Raw genomic sequence first — 24,453 nt, forward strand, 5'->3', positions numbered from 1 at the left:
ACCTACATTTTCTTTTTTCTTTTCTTTATTTTTTCTTCTCTCTCTCTCTCTCTAACTAGCTACACAAACCCCTCCTTCTATAACTTTGCCCCCCTCACACTCTTTTTCTCACTCCCTGTAAATCTTTTATACATCATGCTCACCAACAATTTATTGAACGCTCCTTTCTTCTTTTAAGAGAAAACAGCCGTAAAAGTTTTGCCTTTTGACTTTATATCATAAGACAATTAAACCATACCACACTTTAGACATGGTAGAATGTTTCCTTCTCTAAAATTGTAAAAAGTTTTTCAAATTTGTTTAATTTAAAAAAAAAATTTCTTTACTGATGAGATCAATAATGATCGAAACTGTCTGTACATCGTACCAAAATGTATGATTATATTTATACAAAGAAGATAAAATGAAAGATATATATATATATATATATATATATATATATATATATATATATATACCAGCATTTCAGCCTGGCGTTGCCCGGGTGTTTGGCGGTGTGTGTTGAGCAAAAAAAAAGTGGTAATAGGAAGTCAGGCTCGAACCGGTACCGTGAAGGAGGAATAGAATGGGGGAAAAACGTGACGTCTTTGCTGTTACGACCACCGCCAAACTGGAAATTATGTTTGTTTAAATTAAGGCTGGAACATCGAAAAGAAGGGATGACTTTCGACAATATCGGCTAAAAAAACTACCCTTCCCTGTAGAAAAGTGCCCAGTTGAACGTAAAGAAATTAATATTTTTAGCCAATTTTCCGATCTTTGTCGTCTGAAAGGTCGACCTTAAAAACGATACTGATCTTGTGATAATCCGTCGCCTCTGTCGAAAGTTTTAGGCTGAAATGCAAACATACATACATACATACATTTATATATTGGTAGTTCAAATTTTGGACCCAAATCGATTAAAAAGCTTGCCCTATCTCTGAATACCCTTAATGTAAAATTTCAAATGTTTACACCAGAAATTTGGTAGAGACCGCAGAGGTCAATTTTTTAACTTTGACCCCTATTATGACCTTAACATTTAATCTTTTGGGCTCAAATTAAGTTATTAAGTTAGATCCATGTCCAAGAAATCTATATCTAAAATTTCAATTGTTTATACTCAAAATTGGCGAAGGAGATTGGTAGAGTTCTCGTTGAAATTTGACCACTTAACAGTCAAATTTCTGACCGAAAAGCTATTACAAAGATTTTCCCAAATCACCATACCCTGTATATCAAATTTCGAGTCTGTAGACTGAAAATTGACAGAATTATTTTGTAGGGAAATGTACACAGACAGACACACACACACACACAGACACATTGACTTTTATAGATAGATAGATAGATAGATAGATAATCATCCACATACAGTACTGTTTCGCTGTTTCACAACTCACTACGCGGCTAGACAAACAACTACCTCAAACCAGGAGTGAAACCCGACCGTCTGTAAAAAGATCATAATCATTACGCTAATTGGCGGCTGCTGTGCGAGTCGTGAATTAACGGTGTTTTGACATCGTCCGAAATACCTGAGCTCGATTTGTTCACACAAAGAGCATCGCTTTATACGATAATGGTAATTCGTGTATCACTTCTCAACATGCTCAAGATGAGGAGCATTATAGTTATCCACATACAGCTAGATAGGATATATATATATATATATATATATATATATATATATATATATATATATATATATATATATATATATATAACATCTAATCGCAATGAATCGGTAAAATATGCATTTTTAAAAATCTCAAACGGATAAACGTTTATCAATTTACATTTAACTTCAAGTAATCATTATCATATGCGGGTTTAAAAATAACAACTTAATAAAGTGCATAAAAAAGAAAAGAAAGAAGGCGATGAAATCAGATCAGCGTACTTAATGTTTACTTATGTTTATTCAATCTTTACCACTCGAATCTTACACATTTCTATTTCGACCTTTCTCATAGATTTTTCTTTTTTTAAACGTAGTCAAACAACAAAAAGAAAAAAAATGTTCCTCTCAGTTTGGAGCCTTTTGTCGAGCAACACTTTAATTAGTCTTGCTTTCGGGTGTTTGAGTTTAATTTTGATTCGACTCTGGCTCAATCCGAGAAATAAAAAGAACTACAAACTTCCCCCGGGTCCGCCGTCTTATCCCGTGGTGGGCAACATGCTGACTTTCGTCAATGCAAAGGAACTCTTTCCTCAATTGCTGAAACTGAAGAAAGAATATGGAAACATGTTTAAGTTAAGTATTGGTCCATCCACGATCATCTTCGTTGCTGATCTACCTACTATTCGAGAAGGATTAATTAAAAAGGGGAACCTTACTAAAGGTCGAGCCAACTGGATTTATTGGGTGAATAAATTATTTCGCAAACAAGGTAAGTATTCATATTCTCTCTTATTATATATATATATATATATATATATATATATATATATATATATATATATATATATATATATATATATAAGAATTTTGGTAAAAATGGCACCAGTAAAAATGGCACCAGTAAAATTGGCAAAAGTGAATGAATAGGTAAAATGGCACTTTGACAACTAAAAAAAGAGGGAATACAAAAATCTATTGCTTTTAGAGCGACTCTCTTTCTTTCTCTATTCGTTTGACTATTCATCATAATTTACAAACCTGACAAAGCTTTACCACAGCACAAACGGAAAGGTCAGACCTGTAAACTCGACAGTAGGTGCTTTGATATGACAGGTGCGCGTCCAATATGAATGTTCTGTTTATAGCACAATTGAACCATGAAACTTGACTTTTGAAGTTTAAACTTTAATTCAAGCCAGTATATAAAAATGTATAAAATCAACAGTAGGTTCTCTACTTTGCGACGTAGACTACAATGTATTGTGGAATAAATCACTGAGAAGAGGCATGTGAAGGTTCCTCTCGATTAACCGTGATGGGTTCCCACTGGACCAGGTTATCAATTAATTTGATTGAAAAATTGACGATTTCACTGATTTCAATGACAATAAATATGAGTCTGAAACATACGTCGATTATCATTAAACCACGAGATACGTCGGATCTCTCTACTAGTAATAGCTAATTTCCTTTCACAACAAGAAGTTATAATTTCGAATTAGGGAAAACATAAACGAACAAAACTAAAGCACTGATAATTTTATAATTATTGGTAAAGCAGAAGAGTACCTGATTCCATGTTACCATAAAACGGTGTTTGGTCGATACTTTTCCTTATATTAAACTTCATCAGTAGTCACTTCCAGTGAATGTTTCAATTTCACAAGTTTATTTATTAAATTGTTAGGTGAAAGTACAGAATAGTTAGCACCTAGCCCTCATGTTAATAATAGATTTCTTAATAATAATATTATTATTTCACCCCTGTCAGTAATTTTTATTGGGGGGATTTCTACAAGCGATTTGTTTTATTTTTATTTTAAGCCATTATCGATACTCGAAAAGTAGGACCGTATCGTCTCGATGGTCTTTTGTTAATCTCACGTAACGCGTGATATTACTTGTTTTTAAAACTGAATAAACGTTTAATAGTCTATTCTAAAACAGACCCAACATTCCTATTATAAGAAGTTGGTAAATTGTAACCTGGTTCTCACTTAACATTCTCCTTTAAAATGATGACTTTTGTAGGTTTTGTTGAATGTTGAAAACGAATATCGCATTTGAATAATTGCCGCAAATGAGTAGTCATTTCTTATGTTATTGCTGGTACGAGTGTGCGTGCGTGTAGTTTCCCAAGGTTGCGTTTTGAACCTAACCAAACCGACATTTTCCAAATTAAATCTAAGGGGGCTTAGCATTATTTTAAACTAGGGAAATGGGAACATATCCCACCTTTTCGAATGGTCCTGCTTTTTCGTTGTCAAAATGCTATTTCTACCTATTTATTAACTTTTTCCCCGTGGAATCTTTACCAATGACAGTTTACCCAGCACCGTATATATATATATATATATATATATATATATATATATATATATATATATATATGTATATATATATAGACAGATAGATACATACATACATACATACATACATACATACATACATGCATAGATAGATAGATAGATGTTTATATTTGATTTAGGTAATATCAGTACAGAAATATAAAACAGAATTATGTCACACTTTAAAATCTAAAATCCAACATAACTTTAGGATTTCCTCCAAGGTGAAGGTGATAGAGTGGTTCAATAAAATTCCTAAATACCAAAACAGTAAATTCATTATGTTTCGTATCGACTAATAATATCTACCTATACTCCTGAACTCTTTAAAAAGCAATACATGTAGCGGAAAGGGGCACTGATGTAACTTGATAAGAAACAGAAGTTTTAAAACTAACGAGGAAAACCTTAATTAGATATGATAATGAATTATAAAGGAAGCATAGAGAAAATCGCATTGATGCTACGATGGGTCTCCCTACTCTGCGACGTAACTCACCTTGTCGGTTTGTAAATACGTAAATGGTGGGCGTTGTTTTTATTTTTCATTAATTCAAGCGGTCGTATTCGAGAAAAATTCTAAGGAAAATTAGATAATATTTTAATTTCCTTAAGTTAGAATTAACATTAAACTGCAATTGTAAAACAGTGAAGTTTTTAGTCGGGTGCAAGCGACTCTATAAATCACTCCGTCAGTCGGTCGGTCGGTCGGTCCGTAACACTTTTGTGCTTTGCCTTTTTGGTTAAGATCAAAGGTATGTTGTTAATAGATGTTGTTATTAGCTTTTTAAGCTTTTCTTTGCCTTTTGGTCAAGACCAACGTTTAGTATCTGTGCTTACTACATGCTGTACTTATGTTTGCAACTTTGTGATATAAAGTGGGAGATCACTTTTCTGTATTAATTTAATGTAAAATGATGACCCACTTTACAACTAGTCAGTCTCAAAGCCATTCAAGTAATTCTCCAGATCATTCAAGTTGTTTTTGAAAGATTCCAGTTATTTTTTAATATTCAAGCCATTCTTAATGTCATTCAATTCATCCTTAAGTTCATTAAAGTCATTCTAAATCATTTACTTTTTATTTATTTTAGTTATTTACGCCCATTTTTCGGTCATCTTAGTTTATCTCTAATAATTTCATGTCAATCCTACATTCACGCATTCATTCATTACACGAGAGCACGCGACAAATGGCTATCAGCCTTGTTTAGATATAACTAAATTTCAACGACAATACATATGGACCTTTTCACAAACCAAACCAAACACTATTCTATATAGATTATAAATGCAATCATCCTAAGTGTATAAAAAAGCTATTATCCCAGCATATCAAAAAGAATATCTAGGTTATCACAGAATGAGAATATATACTGTGTCAATCGTTTTATTGCAGATTAGTAAAATATCAATATTTCACTAAATATACGTCACAACAAAATGAAAATAATATCATCAAACGATTTCTTTAAGGTTAGTTATTTCCAAAATGTTATTCAAATTCATGCGATATTCAGGAAGTTATGACATTTTATTCTTTATTGAAGAATTTTCCCTGTCCATCGCTTTATTGCAGGTTTATTAAAATGTTGTGTTAGAGCAAAATAATGTCTTCTCTTGCGGACTTTACTCTTTATTATATTTATTGTCAAAGAATGATAAACAAAATTATATCCTAGGTATGGGCCTCATATAAATTAATTATTTATCGACATATCCACCATTCTTTTAAATAACTTAAAACAACATTTTGCCACCTGAAGAAGTCAATTTTTTAATCTTTAAAAGAGAAATGGCTCTAGCAACATCAACTATGTTCCTCCACAAGGCATCCTTTGAAGCAAATTGCTATCCTCTCTCATAAACTTCTCTTTTTAATATTGACCAGAGATATTCAATCAGGTTAAGGTCTGGGGAACACGGTGGTCAAGTCATGAGAATCCCCCCCCCAAAAAAATCCCATAGATTCAAGAAAAGATGCAGTCGCCCCAAGCAGAATGGGATGGTACATTGTCATGTATAAAAATCATCTGAAAGCGACGTGACAATGGTATGTCATCTAGACATGTCGACAAATGATTATCTAAAAAGGCTGTGTACCCATTATTGGTAAGCTTTACACCCTCTGGCGCTCAGAATAGTCCAACAAACTTATCCCCAATGATTACCGGCCAAAACAATGATGCCTCCACCCCCTTGTTGGTGATGAACTCTGTAACGGTCGAAGTTCCGTTCGGGTTTCAAACTTTGGTCAATCGCTCCGGACCGTCAAGAGTAGTATGGGCCTCATCCTTAAATAGGACCTGTTGGAAATTCATTTCATGTAATTCTGTGTCTAAGCCATTCGTTTTCCCCTATGTTGTTTGCTCAATGGAGGCATTGGAAGAGTTTTGATGTTCCTTGCAGCCTTATTCAACACATTGTATCGGGCATGTCTGGATCTTGGAGCGATTCAAGCTTTTGAAAAAACGAAAGCACTGGTGCTGTTTGTGTTTCGGTTGACTTCCCTACGAATTTTCAGATTTAATAGGTTTCTCTGGATGCCCTTATTTCTCTGGATTTGGTGTTCGGGTTGTTCAAGAATGCGGCCAAAGTTTTGGGATCCCACTACAGCTCCGTGGCTAAAGTTTTTGATGGGCAATCCTTCTGCGAGTCCAGTAACTATCCTTTGCTTTTCGATAACCTTTATTCACCTGATTTTTGGCATTGTAAGAGATCCGCAATAAAGCGATGGAGAGTAAAATTTCTTTGATATTAAATAAAATGCCATAACTTCGTGAATATAACATGAATTTGAATAAAATTTAGGGAAATAACTAAACTTAAAGCAACCTTTTGATTGTACAATTTTCTTTTTTTTTTGTGACGTATGTTTAGGGAAATATTGATATTTTACTAATATGTAATAAAGCGATTGACACAGTTTAATCGATAAGAATAAGGATTATTATAATGAAGCGTTAATTATACCAGGATATACAGGTAAAACCAATTACATAATTGAGGTGAATAATAAAAATAGCAGAATAAACTACACAATACCATATAACACGGCAATGAAAAATGTAGAAATGTAAATAATAAAAATAGGTATAAAATAATAAGAAGAAAAAGAATGAATTTAACAATGATGAGTAAGCATATAATGATATTAAGAATAAGGGGAATAGACGCAAAAAAAACAAATATGGTTTTACCCCCCATTTCTGTGAGTATATTCAAAATGATATCCCTATAGCGTTTTACAAAATAATTGATAAGAAATGAATTAAGTAAAATAATAACTAAAAACGCAGTTAAACTTTCATCTTCAATTGCTGAAAATATAGCTAATATTATAAAAGATCTAATAATAGTAAACTAAACAAAATAGTGAATAATAATAGGATTGAATCGGATGAATTAATTTAGTGACAAAGTGTTACTGTAGAATACCTAAGGAATGTCCATTGAAGAGAAAATTGCTTAATTTCAGAAATTGTATATACATGTGAAGTGAAGGTGGATAATAGTAAAAGATATACCTAGGGGAACTGAATATTTCTTTAAGGAAAGGCAACTACCCCATCATTTTAAATTGAACCATTGAATGAACCAAATCGGGATGATAAGGATAAGGGTAAAAATAAGGATAGAACAAAATTAATTATTTAATGTAAGAAGAGGAACACTAATGCATTAGGGAACTACCTAAGTTTAGAAAAGAGTTTGAATTAAGATGGCCAATAATAGAAAAAGCAAGAAAGTATAAAACGATGTTTTTTATTAATGTTTTTCTCTTGCATGTTCGTATCGAAAAGACATTCTATGTTAATGATTGAGAACATTTCCTTGTTCTTGTTTAGAAAAATTATGTCTTGTTGATAATGTTCAAGAACCTTATCAGTTTGTATGCGAATGTCGCAAAGGGGGTTTGACATTGTCGTTTGCCTATTAAACCTCATCGTTTATTATCATACCACTTGTCATTTTCGATAAATTAGCAGATAAATGTGCGGTATTGCAACAGCCGTTTTCCATTAATTTCTCGTTGGCATCCACCATTAATCTTCACTAGACTGTGGGTGGAAATATACCTCCCCAAGGTCCCAGTTTTTATAGCACTCATCCAACGGTTGTCTGGCTAGTGCTTTCTCTCCTCGGGCTTTCCATCTTCATTAGCCCTCCTTGATTATTTTGAGTGGCGTCAGTTTATGGTGTCACACACATACAGAAAATGCTAAGGAGGAGGCAGCGGCACCTGGAGGTTAAATTAAAAGTATATCATTTCAGATTTCATTATTCCATGTGATAGCAGTTTCTATATGTCCTGCTTGTTGTTAGAGAGTGCAGGTGCGGTTGCAGGTGACAGATGTTATTCGTGAGGGGACTGGCATTTTGGGCTTGCGAAGGTGACGGTAATAGAGGACGGGCACAGGAAGATCGATCAAGGCATTAATCCTAGATCAAGATCCGCCCGGAAATGCCGTAAAAGAAGTTCAAAATTGGGGACGTAGAATTCCTGGAGAAAGGTATCAGCAGGATTGACCAACACTTCAGACAATAAACAAAGAAGGGGTGGGGGGATGTGTTGACGTTATCCGCCACTATAAAAGATAGACTGCCAGAGAAGCGACCGGTGGCAAGTAAGTATGTTTGCCATTTTGCACACCCACCCATTCATGACCATTCTTTGCTGTCAGTTGTCACTGGAGAATAACCATTGTTTCTAATTATTCATTCATGTTGCTTGTTATTTAAAAGTACGAGATATTTTTGTTTGTTTACATCTAATTGTGAAGGCACCCGCCTCCAAAGAAATGTGGCTATAACATGGGTGCCTATTCTACGTTAAATTAATATAGAAAAGTGTTCCCCCACTTTTAAAAACAGTGACTTCTTCTATATCTTTAAAACTACTCGTTTCCTGGGATTTTAACAGTTATTTTCGCTTTCAACACCCCCGAAACTCTTTAACAGTGGTGAATTTAAATGATTTTTAGGGTGGGAAGCTACTGCACCTTTACCAATGTTTTAATCTTAGTACTTTGTTTTCTTAGTTTTGCATATGTATTACAAAATATCTTATATTTTCTCAAAACCTCTGGCCTTGAGAGAGAGGAGAATAAATCTTGCTGTTATGGTTCCGAATGATCTGAAATAACAGGAAAAGAAAACTTGATTCCAAATATTTATCATATATTATATTTCCACTCTTTGGTTTTTATACATGAGGTAAATAGCACATTGTATAAAGAGTGTTTTACACTGGAGATATTCATAATCGTATCCTATTTCAGAAAGAGGGTATATATAACATATGAGAAATATTTGGTATCAAGTTTTATTTACTTTTATTTCAGATCATTTGAAATCATAGCAGCAAGTTTAGTCTTCCCTCTATCATGGCCAGACATTGTGGGGAAATATATATATAAAATTCTATAGCAATATAACTCTATTAATGTTTGTAAATAATTTATATCCAGTAAAAATAAAATTAGGTAGGAAAACTTCTCTAAAAAGCGAAATTCATTGCAACATTTGATTTTAATACCTTTTCCACAAACGTAACGCACGAAAAACGTATTAAAGAATGAAATAATACTGTATATCTAGCTTTTGCAAGCTGTAAAGGTATATAAGTAGACTTCTCAAAATTAAAAATCTTTTGGTGTAAAATAAAAATGGTAAGACTAGTGTTTCCAAACGTAGTTTAAAAATACTAATAATTCATCTCATAAGCCAAGGAGCTATTTTCAAAATAGAAACAAAATATTCCTTCAAATTACTATGAGTTTATATCATGTATCTTTTTGGGTAAATCTTTATTTACATAAACTAGAATATATATATATATATATATATATACATATATATATATATGTGTGTGTGTGTGTGTGTGTGTATAATTTATATGAATATATGTTTCTTGAGTTATATTTCACTTTTTATTTACAGCAATCCTTTTATTTATGAAGCTCGATGTAATTACAGAGATTGTAACAAATAAATTTAAAAAGTCTATATTCCAAATTTCAAAATGTTGACAATCTTGCCCATTTTTCTTTTAAGTATATTAACATGCACAATTCTCGACAGTACCTGTTTCGTAGCGTAAACTCACTCATTAAACTATTATATTAATCATTGAATTTATTCCACCCATAACTCACCAGAAGCAAAACACTTATCAATTTAAAACATTAAAAATAAATGCATGTGGGTATGATTACAAATTTTAAAAAAATTGAAAGAGAGGTTGCAATAATTTTGTTTTTTCATTTTTTTATGCCATCTATAAATTTTCAAGTAAAATTAGTCAATTTCAAATTCCATTTTCAAGTAAAATTGCTCAATTTCAAATTGCATTCATTTTGATATACATTAATAAAAAGATTTTATATATTTTATTAATGTACTATTTATAATTAGTCGGTATATATAGTTACTTAGATAATATTGATAACTCTAAAAAAATATGTGCATTTATATTTATTTTTATATGATACTAATTACTTAATCTATGAATTTGTTTCCGGTAATAACTTTGTTGATTAGACCAATAAATTTTATTTAATTACATATATAAATATTTTTATTAAATATATTTCTACGTTAACCCGATTTTTTATTGCCATTCAGTTAGTTTTACTTACTTATTTTCAACATAATTAAAGATATATTATTTTTCCATCATTTCTAAATAATCCGTTAAGAGGCGATAACCTATTTCAGAATTAAAATGAATTCTGTTCCCTTATTCATTCTTACTTTTAGATTAAATGGGGTGTAACTGTATTAATGCATTATAAAATTATCTAATTTAATTGTTTTGTATTTATATTATTAGTTTATTAACTCAGTTCGTATGTTTTATTAAAGGTTTTATATTTAAATTTTAATCCAAATTAACCTATACTCATTCGAGTTTTATCTATCGATCAATTATAATTTTCAAAGCAATGATTACTTGGTATATCGATTAGATTTTCTTTGATAAGTATATTTATTCTAATCTTATTTATTGAATCCACATATATTTATTTGGTAATTATTTTTATTGCATTTTCACTATATCAGAATTATATCCAATACTTTATTTTAAATTTTTCTAAAGTGCACTTTGATAACAAAGTATTTTATATCCTTACAACTGTGCTTATGCATTAAAATTATTTAGTTTTAATTACTACTGGCATATATTTCAATTCCATCCAGCATATATTTGTCAATTAATTTGTTTGGTTTACTCAACTTTATTTTCATTTTATTTCGGTTTGTAATTTATTACCATTTAAAAATAGAAATTATAATTTTAATTTTAATGTGAGCTATTTATATTTATAAGAGAATTTGTTTAATAATTTACTCTATGTAATTATTCAATTACTAGTCTTTATTTATTTCTCCAATTAATTGCTGTTATTTATTATTTCCCCAATTTTGAATTCAACATTTGCCCACATTCTTTTGCAAAAAAACTGCTGGTTGCATTCCATTTTAGTATACTTTTCAAATAGTCATACTGATAAATTCACAGCGTCGAATCTTAGAAAAAGTAGGCAATTTTCATTCAAATCAAATCGAGAATGACTCGAAGAAATTAATCGATTTGCTTAATAGTTATATACGTAAAGCTGGTAACGGAATCATTGTAATAAATATATAAAATAAGAAATCATTGGAAAAATGTTTGTTTTTTTTTTCAGTTATTTGTTAATTTATTTACTCAACTGTTTTTCTTTCTAAACTTGCCTCCAAAATACTATTGTTCAAATTTATTATTGGAATTTATTGTTGTCAATTTGCAGCTGTAATTCACTTGCTATATTTTCTTCAAAATAAACGCGTTCTCCAATATTGAATTCAACGTTTGCCAACATTAATTTGCAAAAATAACTGCAGACGCCATTCAATTTTAGTATACATTTTAAGTAGCCATACTAATAAATGCGCCGAATGTTAGCAACTATCATCAATGGACCTGAAGTAATCTCGTCAGCATCAGACAAAGCCAAACTCTTCGCCTAGAACTTTTCAGCTAACTCTACCCTTTGCGACCAAGGTCGCCAACCTCCAATATTTCCTCCTGTATCAGAAAACACGCTATGTGATATACAAATATCTGTACGTGATGTTGCCAAGCTAATCTAAAACCTTGATTCCAGAAGAGCAACCGGCCCTGACGGTATTCCAATTATAGTACTCAAAAGACTTCAACCAGAACTAGCGCCCATACTTACAAAACGGTTTAAACGTTTTCTTAAGGAGAATTGCTTCCATCACCCTGGAAAATCTCATAAGTATGCCATGTATTTAAGAATTCAGGTGACGCTTATCTCTCTCTCTATCAGTACAAGCCAATAAGTCTCCTATCTGTCATGAGTAAGTTGCTGGAATCTGTGTTAAATAGAGAAGTAGTCAAACATCTCAGCAAAAATAACCTTCTTAGTGACACACAATATGATTTCTGTTCTGCTAGATCTACAGTGGATGTGCTTACAGTTATACCTCATAGGATTAGCGAATCTTTCGACGGAGGCTACCTTTCTAGGGCAATTGCTCTTGAAATATCAAATACCTTTAATAGGGTACGACATAAAGGTTCACTTCACAAGATCTCTAGCTACGGTATAGCCGGAAATGTCTTCTCAATTATTAAATCATTTCTCTCTGATAGGTTCATAAGAGTAGCGGTTGATGGGCAGAAATCAGAAACTCTCAGTATTAATGCTGGAGTTCCTCAGGGGTCCATTATGGGTCCAACTCACTTCCTGATCTACATTAATGATCTTCCAAATCACATCCTTACATCATTCGTAGACATTTATGCTTATGACACTACTATCTATGGTAGTACATCTAAGACAGTGAACGACCAAGTTCTCTCTGATTCTCTCTCCTCTGATCTTGAGCAAGTGGTGCAATGGGGAAAGAGGTGGCTTGTTACTTTTAATGCATCTAAAACCAAACTTTTATCTTTACATCATCAACGCTCTGATCCCTATCTTGCATCAATTGAAATGAATGGCTCTCGTCTTGGGGAGGTCTCATGTTTTGACAAGTTTCTGTGCTTGACCTTTTACTCCTGAGTTTAAATGGAACATATACATTAAATCTGTTGCCAAGGCCGCTGAAAAATTGGTGGGATCCTTCTATAGATCCAGTAGATACCTCACTGCTGATGCAATTCTCTAACTATATAAGAGCCAGGTACGTCCAAGGATGGAGTACTGTTGTCACATTTGGGCAGGAGCTGCTAGAAATGATTTTGATAGAGTTCAAAATAGACTTCGTAGCATCATAGGGGATGTCCTATTCTCTTCCCTGCAACCTCTTTCTGACAGAAGAGATGTTGCGAATTTGTCTCTGCTTTATTGTTATTTTCATGGCAAGTGCTCGGCTGAGCGCCAATCTCTGGCTCCCCTCGCCGAACTTTCACAAAAAACACCCGTCTAGCATAAAACACTATCACTAATTTCCCCCACTCTTTATTTGTGCCTTAACCTAAACGTAGATTTCATGAGCAACGCTTCTTTCTTAGAACTGCACGCCTATGGAATTGTCTTCCGTTTTCCTTTTTTCCAGCTGACTACAATATAGTTCTCTGTAAGTCTAACATAAACATATATAGCCGTTCCATACAAATTTACCGAATTTCATTACTAACGGTTACTATATTGCCCAATTTCTGCTGTACACTCTTTAACCCTTATCCTAGAGTGGCCTCTTGGCCTTGATAAGTGTTGATGCCTATGTAAAAATAAACAAGAGGCAGATAATTTCAATTCAAAATAAGTCGGAAATGACTCTTGAAAATTTGTCGATTTGCTTAAGAATTACATACGTTTACTTTGCCAACGGAATTCATTCTTTTCGTTCAGTCTCATTCGTTAACATCTGTGCAATATGCTTATCATATGAGAGCTTAAAAATAAAATCGCATAACTGCATATTTGTGCACCCATAGAAGTGCACATTATGTCGACTTAAATCTGTCAAATTGGATTGTTACAATATTGACCGTATAGCAATAATTTTGCTAGATAAGGACCAAATTATATTTGTGCCACATGTCTGAATGCCCTATATATTAAGTTTCATGTCTGTAGACTAATAATTAACGGTTTTATAGAAAATGCTCTCAAACAAAGTCATATTTGAATTGATGCAGAATTTATATTTTATAAATATAAATTCTGCATCATAAGGGCAATACTCTATTGATTATTATACCATACCTAATATATACTAGTGATTTCAAAAGTAAATAGGTAAAGTGTGCCGTAAGCAAGAATCAGGACGTTTCAGCTTTAGTCGGTACCGTTTGAACTATTATCAAATGGATAAGTATATGCTAAAAATAAACCGACTTCAACGTATAAATCTATATTTCCGCATGCGTAGAACACTTTAAGTCGACTTGAGCCTGCCAAGTTAAAATATTATAAAATGCTGCTCTCTTTGCAGCTACTTTGATGGGATTAAGGCTAACTAAAATTTATTCTACATGTCCAAATAATCTATATAAAAACTGCAAATTCTGCCGTCCAAATATTAACAGTGGAGTTTTGTAAAGACGAATTTTTCAGACATTTAGAAAAGATCACTTTAAATTTGATTAAAATCCTCCATATTTAACTTATGCTTACCAATTTTCATATGTAGGTAGATGAGCCTCTTTGTGAGTTTTGCAGTATAGTAAGATATCATAATCTGCTTATTCTAATTTTATTTATACAACTTAATCTAGTGTATGATTTTCACAAGGTCTGATTTTAGTTGTGAAAAATGGTGTTGCTTAAATGTCCACCATTTTCATTTTCACACCGTTGTGCTCTCTGCAGGGCATTGTCCAGCACACCACTTAATGGTTCAGGACTTATGGCCCTAATTTCCCTCTTCTATATAGTTTTTAAGGACATTTTTGTGGCTGGTTTTATTGCATTGGGAGTAGGGGAATTTCTTGTATTGAAGTTTCGTCCAAATTCTCTTTGAGTTTCTGATATTGACTCATTCAACCGAAAATACGACTCTACGATAAATATTCGCTCCCCAGTTGGGTACCGGCTCCTGATTATTTTGGAAGGATTGCTCTAAATGATCTAAAAAAATAAAAGAAAAATATAAAAATTCAGAAAGTTATAAATTTATTTTTAACCATCAGCTTCTTTTGGGACACCATGTGTATATACTCCTATGAGTTTCTTTTTTCTGTATATTGATATTCATATAAAACACCCTTTTCTCTATTTATTAAAAAGCAGAACTTTGTTATATATGAGTCGTGGAATTGCATTCTTCTGCAAAAGACATAACTCATTTGCATATTCTTTTTAACGTTCATTTTAATGAATACCCTGTTAGTTTTTTTTCTGTTTTCTTTATGGGATAATCATCTGTCAGCTTTTGATCTATTGAAATGAAACATAATATATAGGATATTCGAACCCATGCGAAACATTATATTTTGGTTTTAACCGAGGAAAATCCTTTAAAAAGTGTAAAAATTACAATAAATGTAAATTTCTAGGTGAAAGTTGAATGACGACATTACGAATAAGCATGCGTAACGTAATAGCTCTTTTTGTCATGTTTTAATTTTTACCCTTGTAGCAAAAATGTCGTCATAGCTCAGGCATTAATGTCAAAGCAAAAAAGTAAATCGCAAGCAAAACGTTTGGATTTCGATTCTCGGTGGTGGCCCACGAGTTATTTTTTTTTTTTTAATTTTAAATCATTACTATAGATCCAATGGGTCCAATAGTACATAATAATAAATACGAAATCTGTATTAATAAAAATATATTAAAGCGCATTTCACGACAGGGCAATGCTAAGCGGCCTGCTACTATATACATCTATAATATAAAGCTGAATGTGTGTGTGCGTGTGGTCACGACTAGGCTCCTATATGGTTGACTATTACAAAAAAAAACTAATTACATATAATGATAGAAGATGTATCGAGACATAGGAATCGGTATGTTTGATCTGGCAGAACGGTGGTTCATTAAAATTGTGGGGTCTGCGTACGCGCCTGGTCCACAAAGTACGGAAATAAAAAATAAAATAAAAAAAACGTGTACAAGTGTTTTTGATATAGATGTACATAAGAATACGTTTTGTTTTTTTAGAAGAATATTTTAACTTAAATAGGGATGGTATAATAAAACTGTGGGGTCTGCGTTCGCGCCTGGCCTCCATAGAATGGAAATAGGCACAAACTTTAATGAAGACTTTTCATGTCTATCTGCGTAGGTATACTTGATAATTATGTTTCAGTTTGAAGAAATATGGTATAATAAAATTATGGGGTGTTCGTTCGTGCCTGAGCTCCATAGAATAGAAATATGCTACAAAGTTTAACAAGGTTTGTTTAATATAGATCCACAGAATATTGTTATAAGTGTTTAAGTGTGAACAGATATGATATAATAAATTATGGGGTTTATCTATTTTATTTTTACTTTCATCATATTTTGCTTTGGTTTTGATACCCCCAAATTCGAAGTTATCTTTTTACAACCCTTCCTTTTCATAACCTCACATACTTTCATAAATCAGAGTGCATATTCTGTAGGGTGTTTTTGAACCCAGTAAACGACGGGTACTTTTGCTAGTATATATATATATATATATATATATATATATATATATTTCATGATTTTCTTGGAGGTACAAAACTTTATTAAGGCGTTTATTAATATAAAATGAATTCCGAAGGAATACGTCTTCCCTCCATGATTGCCTTAATAAAGTTTTGTACCCCCAAGAAAATCATGAAATATTTAAAGGCACGTTACAACCCAAGTTTAATTAAAAAAGTATACCACATCATTTTAATTATAAGTAAAATAAGATCAATGCAAGAACAAAAAACACTCTTATATAAAAAAAAAAACAAGATTACATCCTTGGTATACGATTGAAAAAGCGTTTATCCTGAATCATTCGGATAAATTAGCATTTAATCTGGAAAGATTCAGGAGTAGATGCATGCTATTATGGAGGGAAATAGTGGACATATTTTCTTTTTGCGATAAAGTTCGTTTCCTACGGTATCTTATTATCAAAAAACGAAGCCGTAAAAAAGTGCAACTTCAATTCGATAATAAATTAAAACATCTAATAAAGAAGAAATATGGTTGCTTTACCAACGCAAATGTTGATGGTAACGGTTTAATTCTATCTTCTTGGAAACTGTCCCCAGTTGAACTTCTCGTACTCGATCATGGGTTGTAAGTTTGCATTCCACCAAGTAATACAAAACGAGAAGAAATATTCTCTGAATTTGAAGTTTTAGGCTCTCAGATAGCTAAACTTCAACTGGTTTCTGTGAATAAATTAAAGGACTTAAAAGCAAGTTTAAACAGCCTTGCCCACAGTTACGCTAGTACACCGGTATCCCATTCAAACTTTAAATGCCGTAATGAAAACTTTACGTCATTAAAACTTTACGTAAAAATAAATCCCTCGTAATAACTAGACCCGATAAAGGGTATGGGGTAGTGATAATTAATCATGAGGAATACGTCAACAAAATGTCACTTATATTAAGCGATAGTGACAAATTTGTTAAATTAGGCCCTGTTGACACCCATGATTCCACGAGTACTCTGGAATCTACATTCCAGAAAAAAAATAGTTAAATGGGTAAAATGTGGTCTACTTTATTCTGGGGTAGCTTTTTGAGATTAGCTCCTCGGGTTTTATCCATCCAACATTATATGGCCTACCGAAAACACACAAAACGGATATTCCCTTAAGACCCATTCTATCTATGATAGCGTCCTCACAACAGACGGTTGCAAAATTGATCTTCAGTATTCTTCAGCCAGTATCAAATTATTATAGTAAATACTGTCTGAAAGATTCATTTCATTTCGCTGACTACATGCAAAAATCAACGAGTAGAAATAAATGTATGTGTTCGTATGATATCAGCAATTTATTTACTTGCGTCCCAGTTTTAGAAACGATAGATATTTGTGCTGACTTTTTATATCGCAGCCAAAGTCCAACACGTTCCGTTCCTGAACACGTATTTGTTGAACTAATAAAATTTGCAGCTAAATCAGTTGAATTTAGTTTTAATGATGTAATGTACAGGCAAATTGAAGGCGTGTCGATGGGCTCCGTGTTGGGATCCACATTGGCCAACATTTTTGTAGGATTCCATGAGGAAAAATGTCCGGACCCATAAAACCATTGGTCTACTTTAGATATGTAGACGACACGTTTTGCTTATTTGATAGTAATTCGGAGGCAGACGAATTTTTATCGTTACTAAACAGTATGCATCGATGTTTTGGTAACGAAAACTCCATCTAGTTACCTTACATCGATGTATCGCAAACCAACATTCACTGGACTGTATACACGCTTGGATTCATTCTGCCATAACAAGCGTAAATATAATTTAATTTGGGCATTAACACAGCGTGTCCTAATGATCTGTACGCCGGAAAAATTGGATTAGGAATTAAATACAAATACAGATACTTTGTCCAATAATGGGTATCCTTTAGATGTAATTGAAACCACCATAAGAATGGAAAAGAGCAGATTTTTTACGAACAAAACCCAATATGGTGTATAAATGTCCGATTTATATTCGATTGCTTCAGATGTTTGTGTTGTGTATAATACAAAACCACTAATGGCTTCCAATAAAAAAGATGTTCTACCCCCCTATTATATTAGTAATGTCATTTATTCATTTAAATGTGGTTGCGGTGCTGACTACGTAGGTCGAACGTCTTTAAAATTGGTAAATCGCATTCAACAACATGTACCGAGCAAAATCAGAATGGAACATTCCTACCTACCGACGCTGTAAACAACACATATGGATCCACTATGACGGAACACTTTATTATATACCGGGATTGTGCAACGAACTTCAGTATGGACTCTTTCTACGTATTGAGTCGAGCTCACTCCGTATATCATCTAAAAGTCTTGGAGACTGTTCATGTTCGCCTTAGGAAAGCCTTCCGTTTGTAAGCAAAAAGACTGCTTGTTGGGTTTGAACGTGATCAGCCTCTAAAATTCATCCCCCTACGATTGCTCTTGCTCCCGTCTCTTTTTTAGATTTTATCATTAAGGAAAACAAATTACTAAAAAATAAATCCCTCGATCCCAATTTTGATGAGTGAGGGCGAAACATGTCAATTGACTCGTTTTGACTTTTTTTTTCTATTTCCCTACTTTTATTTTTTAGTCGCTATCCATTTTCCTTTTCTTCTCGGTCTTTTTTTTTAATATAAAATGAATTCCGAAGGAATACGTCTTCCCTTCATGATTGCCTTATATATATATATATATATATATATATATATATATATATATATATATATATATATATATATATATACCGAAGAATAAAGGAAGAAGCGAGAAAGTGCTACACTGGCGCAGTGGGGCAGCTGTATACATCGCCATTAAATCAGAGTGAAGGATCATGTTGGTGACCGACTATCTATCAGACAGCCAAACATTCAATTTTTAGATATGATTCACGCTTGAAGACAAGAGTGAGTGACACCATAAACGTACCTATCTTTAGCGATAAAAAACAAAAAAGGGAAAAATGAAAGAAAGATTTTGGCTTTTTAGCTCAGTTGACGTCGACGTGAAACGACACGTTTTCTTTGTATTAGATAAAAATGGATTAATCCCGGTGATCACATATGAAGCAATGATGGGAATAATTTCCTGTCCCAAGGTTCATAAGGATAAATTACAGAGGATGTGATCAGACATGCGTGACGATCTCTGTAAATTGAAACTTTTATACCACGAATCTGATACATCGTCCCGAAGTAGTTAAGCGATTACGAATGATGCCATAAAGAAACCGGTCGATGATATGTTCTTTGCTAGTCTTGGTTCGCAGATTCGTGACAAATTCTTACACCTCCTTCCCATCTCTTGTGAAAAGAAAAAGAAAATTTTGCGGTATGCTTTAAGTAGGCGTGGATACGGCCTAGGCTTGTTGAGTCATCCACTGAATATTGAGAAAACGTCTCTGTGCTTAATCCCTCATCTTTCCTACATTTCCAAGGACCCATCGAGTCATCCTATTGAATATTCAGTCGAGTAAACGTCTCTATGCTTAAACCCAAACGAACTTTCTAAAAAACTGAAAAACTCTTCAAGATTGATACCTGTGGCATTTTATTTTATCCATATTCTGTCTGTTAATTATATGATTTTATTTCAACGGCGTTCGAGTGTTGATTGTTTTTATTAAAAATTAGCTGTACCCGCTAACCGGCGTTGCCCGGTGGAAGCATGCCCCTCTCGAAAAAAAAATTAACCGTAACAAATAACAAATAAACCAAAATAAAAAATAAACCTAAAAAAAACAATTAAGGAAAACACCCCAAAAACAAATAAAGGTTTATCGTTTCATTTCAATTCCAAAAAAAAAAAGCAAAAACAAAAATAATCAAATAAAACGCGGAAAAAGTAATAAAACTGTTTAATAAATAGATAACTAAGAAAAATGGATAAAAAACACACAAACTTTTACGTATTTATCACAAGGCGTAACCCTGTTGAAATGTTTAAACTTCAAACAAAAATAAATCCATTACATAGGTGCGAACGTGCAACCCTTCAGATGCGATATCGACTGCCCCACCACGACCGCATCGAAATAGCGTCGTTTTTTTTTTCCAAATTAAACAAAATAACTGGAAGCGACAATGTAATGAAGTCAATCCGTGACAATGATTCCCCCTCTCTGTCTGTCTGTCTGTCTCTCTCTCTATCTGCCGTTACGATAGTTTTATCTCTCTCTCCCTCTCTGCCTATGTCTCTTTCTCTCTCTCACTTTCTCTCTCTTTCTCGTCCGGTGCAGTGGTCGAATGTAAACAAAACAGATCGCTTTGATCTGTCTCTGTCTATGTCTCTTTCTCTCTCCATCTCAACATATTTAAAGAGGGAAGGAGAGAGGATAGATAGAGAGAAAGTGAGGACCAAATACCTCCTTGCTGTTCAGTAATCGCTTTATTTAATTTTAATTTAATTTAAAACGCCGGCCTCCTGAATCAGTATACGCCATGTTGGATAACGGCTTGCATGTTCGGTTAAGTTAACAGAATTGTAATCTGGAATAAGGAACCCGTATGGTCTAAGCCAATCATAATAACATAAATGTTATAAGAGAGAATTTATTATATTTCGAATCGGCGGGCGGCAATTTAACGTTTGGGCTATTAGTTTACGAATCAGTTACGAAGGGTATAACCATAATTTTCATACCATGTGTATAAATCCCTGCAGTGTTCATGGGCATCAGTAACTGGACTTCAGCAATAGGGGCAAATGTCAAATTTAAGACATGGCTTCCTTCTTCACATGCCCACCCGTTGCTAAGGTAAAAATAAAAATATATTTCTTTTGTCTCTTTTCTACACACGCACACACACACATGCACACACACACACGCATATATATATATATATATATATATATATATATATATATATATATATATATATACGTTTTATTTTTTATTACCGTATCTTTCTGTTAAGTTACATTATTGTTTCGGCTATACGGCCAAAAAAACGGCCGTGTAGCCGAAACAATAATGTAACTTAACAGAAAGATACGGTAATAAAAAATAAAACGCATATTTGCTCTACAACAGTATTGAGCACTTTTTTCAGTTTTTATTAATTACCATCTCCACTATATATATATATATATATATATATATATATATATATATATATATATATGACATTTGAACAAAATGAAAAACCACTTCTTTTTACATGATCAAATTTTAAGATTCAACTGATTTCTATTTTTATTATGTATAATTGAAGATAAAAATATATATTTATTTTTAATAGAATGAAAAAATGAATCAAAAGGACTTTCTTATGATAAAAAATAGGGGGATGTGTTGAAATATTTTGAGCTAATGAAGGGTAGGGTCCTGACAGTCGGGAGATTCTATTTACAAACAATGCTGCTAGGATCTGATGAATAAAATTAACTCCCGTTCTACTACCAACCAATCAGAGACCAATGTTGCTCCCGAAAAATAAAACATTTTTCTGTAGCAACCTCGCATGTGTTTTCTTCGTGTCAACACGAGAATAATCTTTTGCAATGTGGCTTCCAACTAAACAACTGTATACTGAGAAGCAGTCACCTCCAGTATTTATATAAACAAGTAACCATCGGAAACTGTTCTGAAACTAAACATGGCTTACAACTCAATTCACAAAAGATAAAGAACGACTGCTTAAAAAATGGTGCACCGCGAAAGAAGTAGAAAACAATGCAAAGAAGATCAAGCAACTGATCTTAATCGAAGAAATTCTGAATGGGATACCAGAGGATTAACAAGTGTATCTGAGCGGAAAAAAGTGGACACAGGTTATGAGCTAGCAGCGTTAGATGACGTTTACCTGATCACACATAAGCGCGAGAAGACGGGTTTCAACTGCGCAGGGCGAGGAAATTACCCCTCCCCCCCAAAAAAAAAACTACCAGGAAAGCAGAAGGAAAAATGGCGCATGGTCAAGTAGCTAGAGCCGGGCTATACTAGAAATGGGTAGGCGGATTACATGTAATGGATGCGGAAAATTGGATCACATAGCATCCAAATGTCGAACAGGGCAAGGACCGCTGATAAGCCAGGGACCAGAGATAAGCCACAAGGAGCGGTAAGGACAATCTCAAAAATAGAAGCGTGGCAAACGTTTATTCGGAGTGGAGTTATCAGGAATATAAGACCGGAGGGAATACAGGTGACAGTGCTAAAGGATACGGGATCGTCGCAGTCTCTATTGTTAAAGAAAAAATTGCTACAAGGCGAAGCGATAGGGTCACATGAATATATGACAGCAAAGGAAGTCCGTGAGAAGGCGATGAGAGCACCACTTCGATGGAGTATGCTGATATAGATCAGCATGACTAAGAATATCCAAGTTTGGGTAGTGAAACAGCTGCCAATTAAAGTTGGGAAACTCTGCCGGAGTGGAAGAGATATCTCTAAGTGAAGGTGCGGCAGTGGTCGAAAAAGAGTCTAAACCAAAAGCTAACTTAGCCGCGGAGCAAGGTTTTCAGCTGCGAAGTCAGGCTAAGGAGCATAGAGAGAAAAGGGGATCCCATTCCTTAGAAAGATGAGGAGAGAGTTGGCACAAGCCAAGAGAGACGATAGTCGCCTGAAGGAGCTTTACAGCATGGTTGAGGTATCGTTCGAACGAATAATCTGTGTAGAATCTTTACCAAGAAACTAATACCTACTCACGATGATGTGCGCGAGTACTAGGTCCTTGAGGCATCGAACTAAGGATATCGGCAAAGAAAATGGCCGACTTTATAATCAACTTCTTCTCGAAAGTAGAAATACCCCCCATAAACATTCAAATAAACCAGGGGTAATCGACATGCCACATCAACTTCCTATCGCCCTCAATTGCAGGACACTCTGGAGAGAGTCTACGTGGAACTGAGAAGTATGTTGAGGGCGCATTGTGTCGAACAACGAACTGATTGAAACTAAGGGTTGTCGTTTCTGCATTTTCAGCCAGAGACGCAACACTGGGGTACAGCCCGTTTAAGTTGATTAAGTAATGGATTTGTGGATGTGAATAATAATTATTTGATTTTGTTTAGTTGTTTTTATGGCATATCAACCCTTTTCGAGTTGCCGAATCCAGTTATTTCGGAAACAGTTTTTTGTGCTTCAAGATCTTATTATATTAAAATATTTCTTTGTAAATTTGGTTTTGTTGTTTTACAGCATATCAATCTTTTGCAGGTTATTTATTGCTGAATCCAGTTATTTTGGAAGTAGTATTCATGTTGCATCCCGTTATTTTGGAGAAAGTTTTATTCTTCAAGATTTTGTATCTTCAATCGCTAGTTTGTAACGTTTGACTTGGTAATTTTATAGTGGATTTTATCGTTTTTGTTTCCTACGCTGCAGAGACATGAATGAGTTTTGCAATGTAAGAGGGAACAGGGCTACAGTATTAATGCTTGTTACATTTTAAGTTATTTCTTTCCAAGTGGCTGTTTTAATTTTTTACTGGTTGCTTTTTGTTTCAATGTCTAAGAAAAAATATCACTTCATTCGGAAAAATCATTGTTAAATTTAAACTATACCATGCGATTTTCAGCTTAGAAAATCGAACTTATTCATGTATTTGTCAATGGCTACGTCTTAATTTGAAAACTTTTTCAGTGTGGTTTTGTGAGAATTTTATTCTCACATAGCTTAGACCTTTAGTAGAGCGAAAAATAGACACGACAGCGAAAAGCGCACTTACCAGGTTGATTCAGGCAGATTGTCTCCTTTTCTAGATTGCAAAATTTTATTGCCTCATTTTGCTGCTTAGCCGAGCCTGGTAGTTAAGTCTTTGTAGGGTTAAACTTCAAATTAACCAATGAGAAAGGCTATAATTAAAACATTGTGTTAAACCAATCAACCAATGAAGTGATACGATCCAAGTCATGTAATTTCTCACACATTGCTAA

The 24,453-nt window shown here is 33.5% G+C and overlaps 1 protein-coding gene across 1 annotated transcript in view; it reads left to right on the forward strand.

Annotated features, from left to right (window-relative positions):
• The first annotated feature begins 1,925 nt into the window (after positions 1-1,925).
• LOC145256096 (cytochrome P450 2J4-like) overlaps positions 1,926-24,453 on the forward strand; it is an 82,881-nt gene continuing 60,353 nt past the window's right edge. Inside the window, exon 1 of the mRNA XM_080114682.1 lies at positions 1,926-2,375. Within this exon, the coding sequence (XP_079970808.1) occupies positions 2,003-2,375 (373 nt within the window). The 5' untranslated portion in view covers positions 1,926-2,002. The remainder of the gene's footprint in view (positions 2,376-24,453) is intronic.

This window comes from Euprymna scolopes, chromosome 32 (genome assembly GCF_053919585.1).
Source record: "Euprymna scolopes isolate OS-2025 chromosome 32, ASM5391958v1, whole genome shotgun sequence".
NCBI lineage: Eukaryota > Metazoa > Mollusca > Cephalopoda > Sepiida > Sepiolidae > Euprymna > Euprymna scolopes.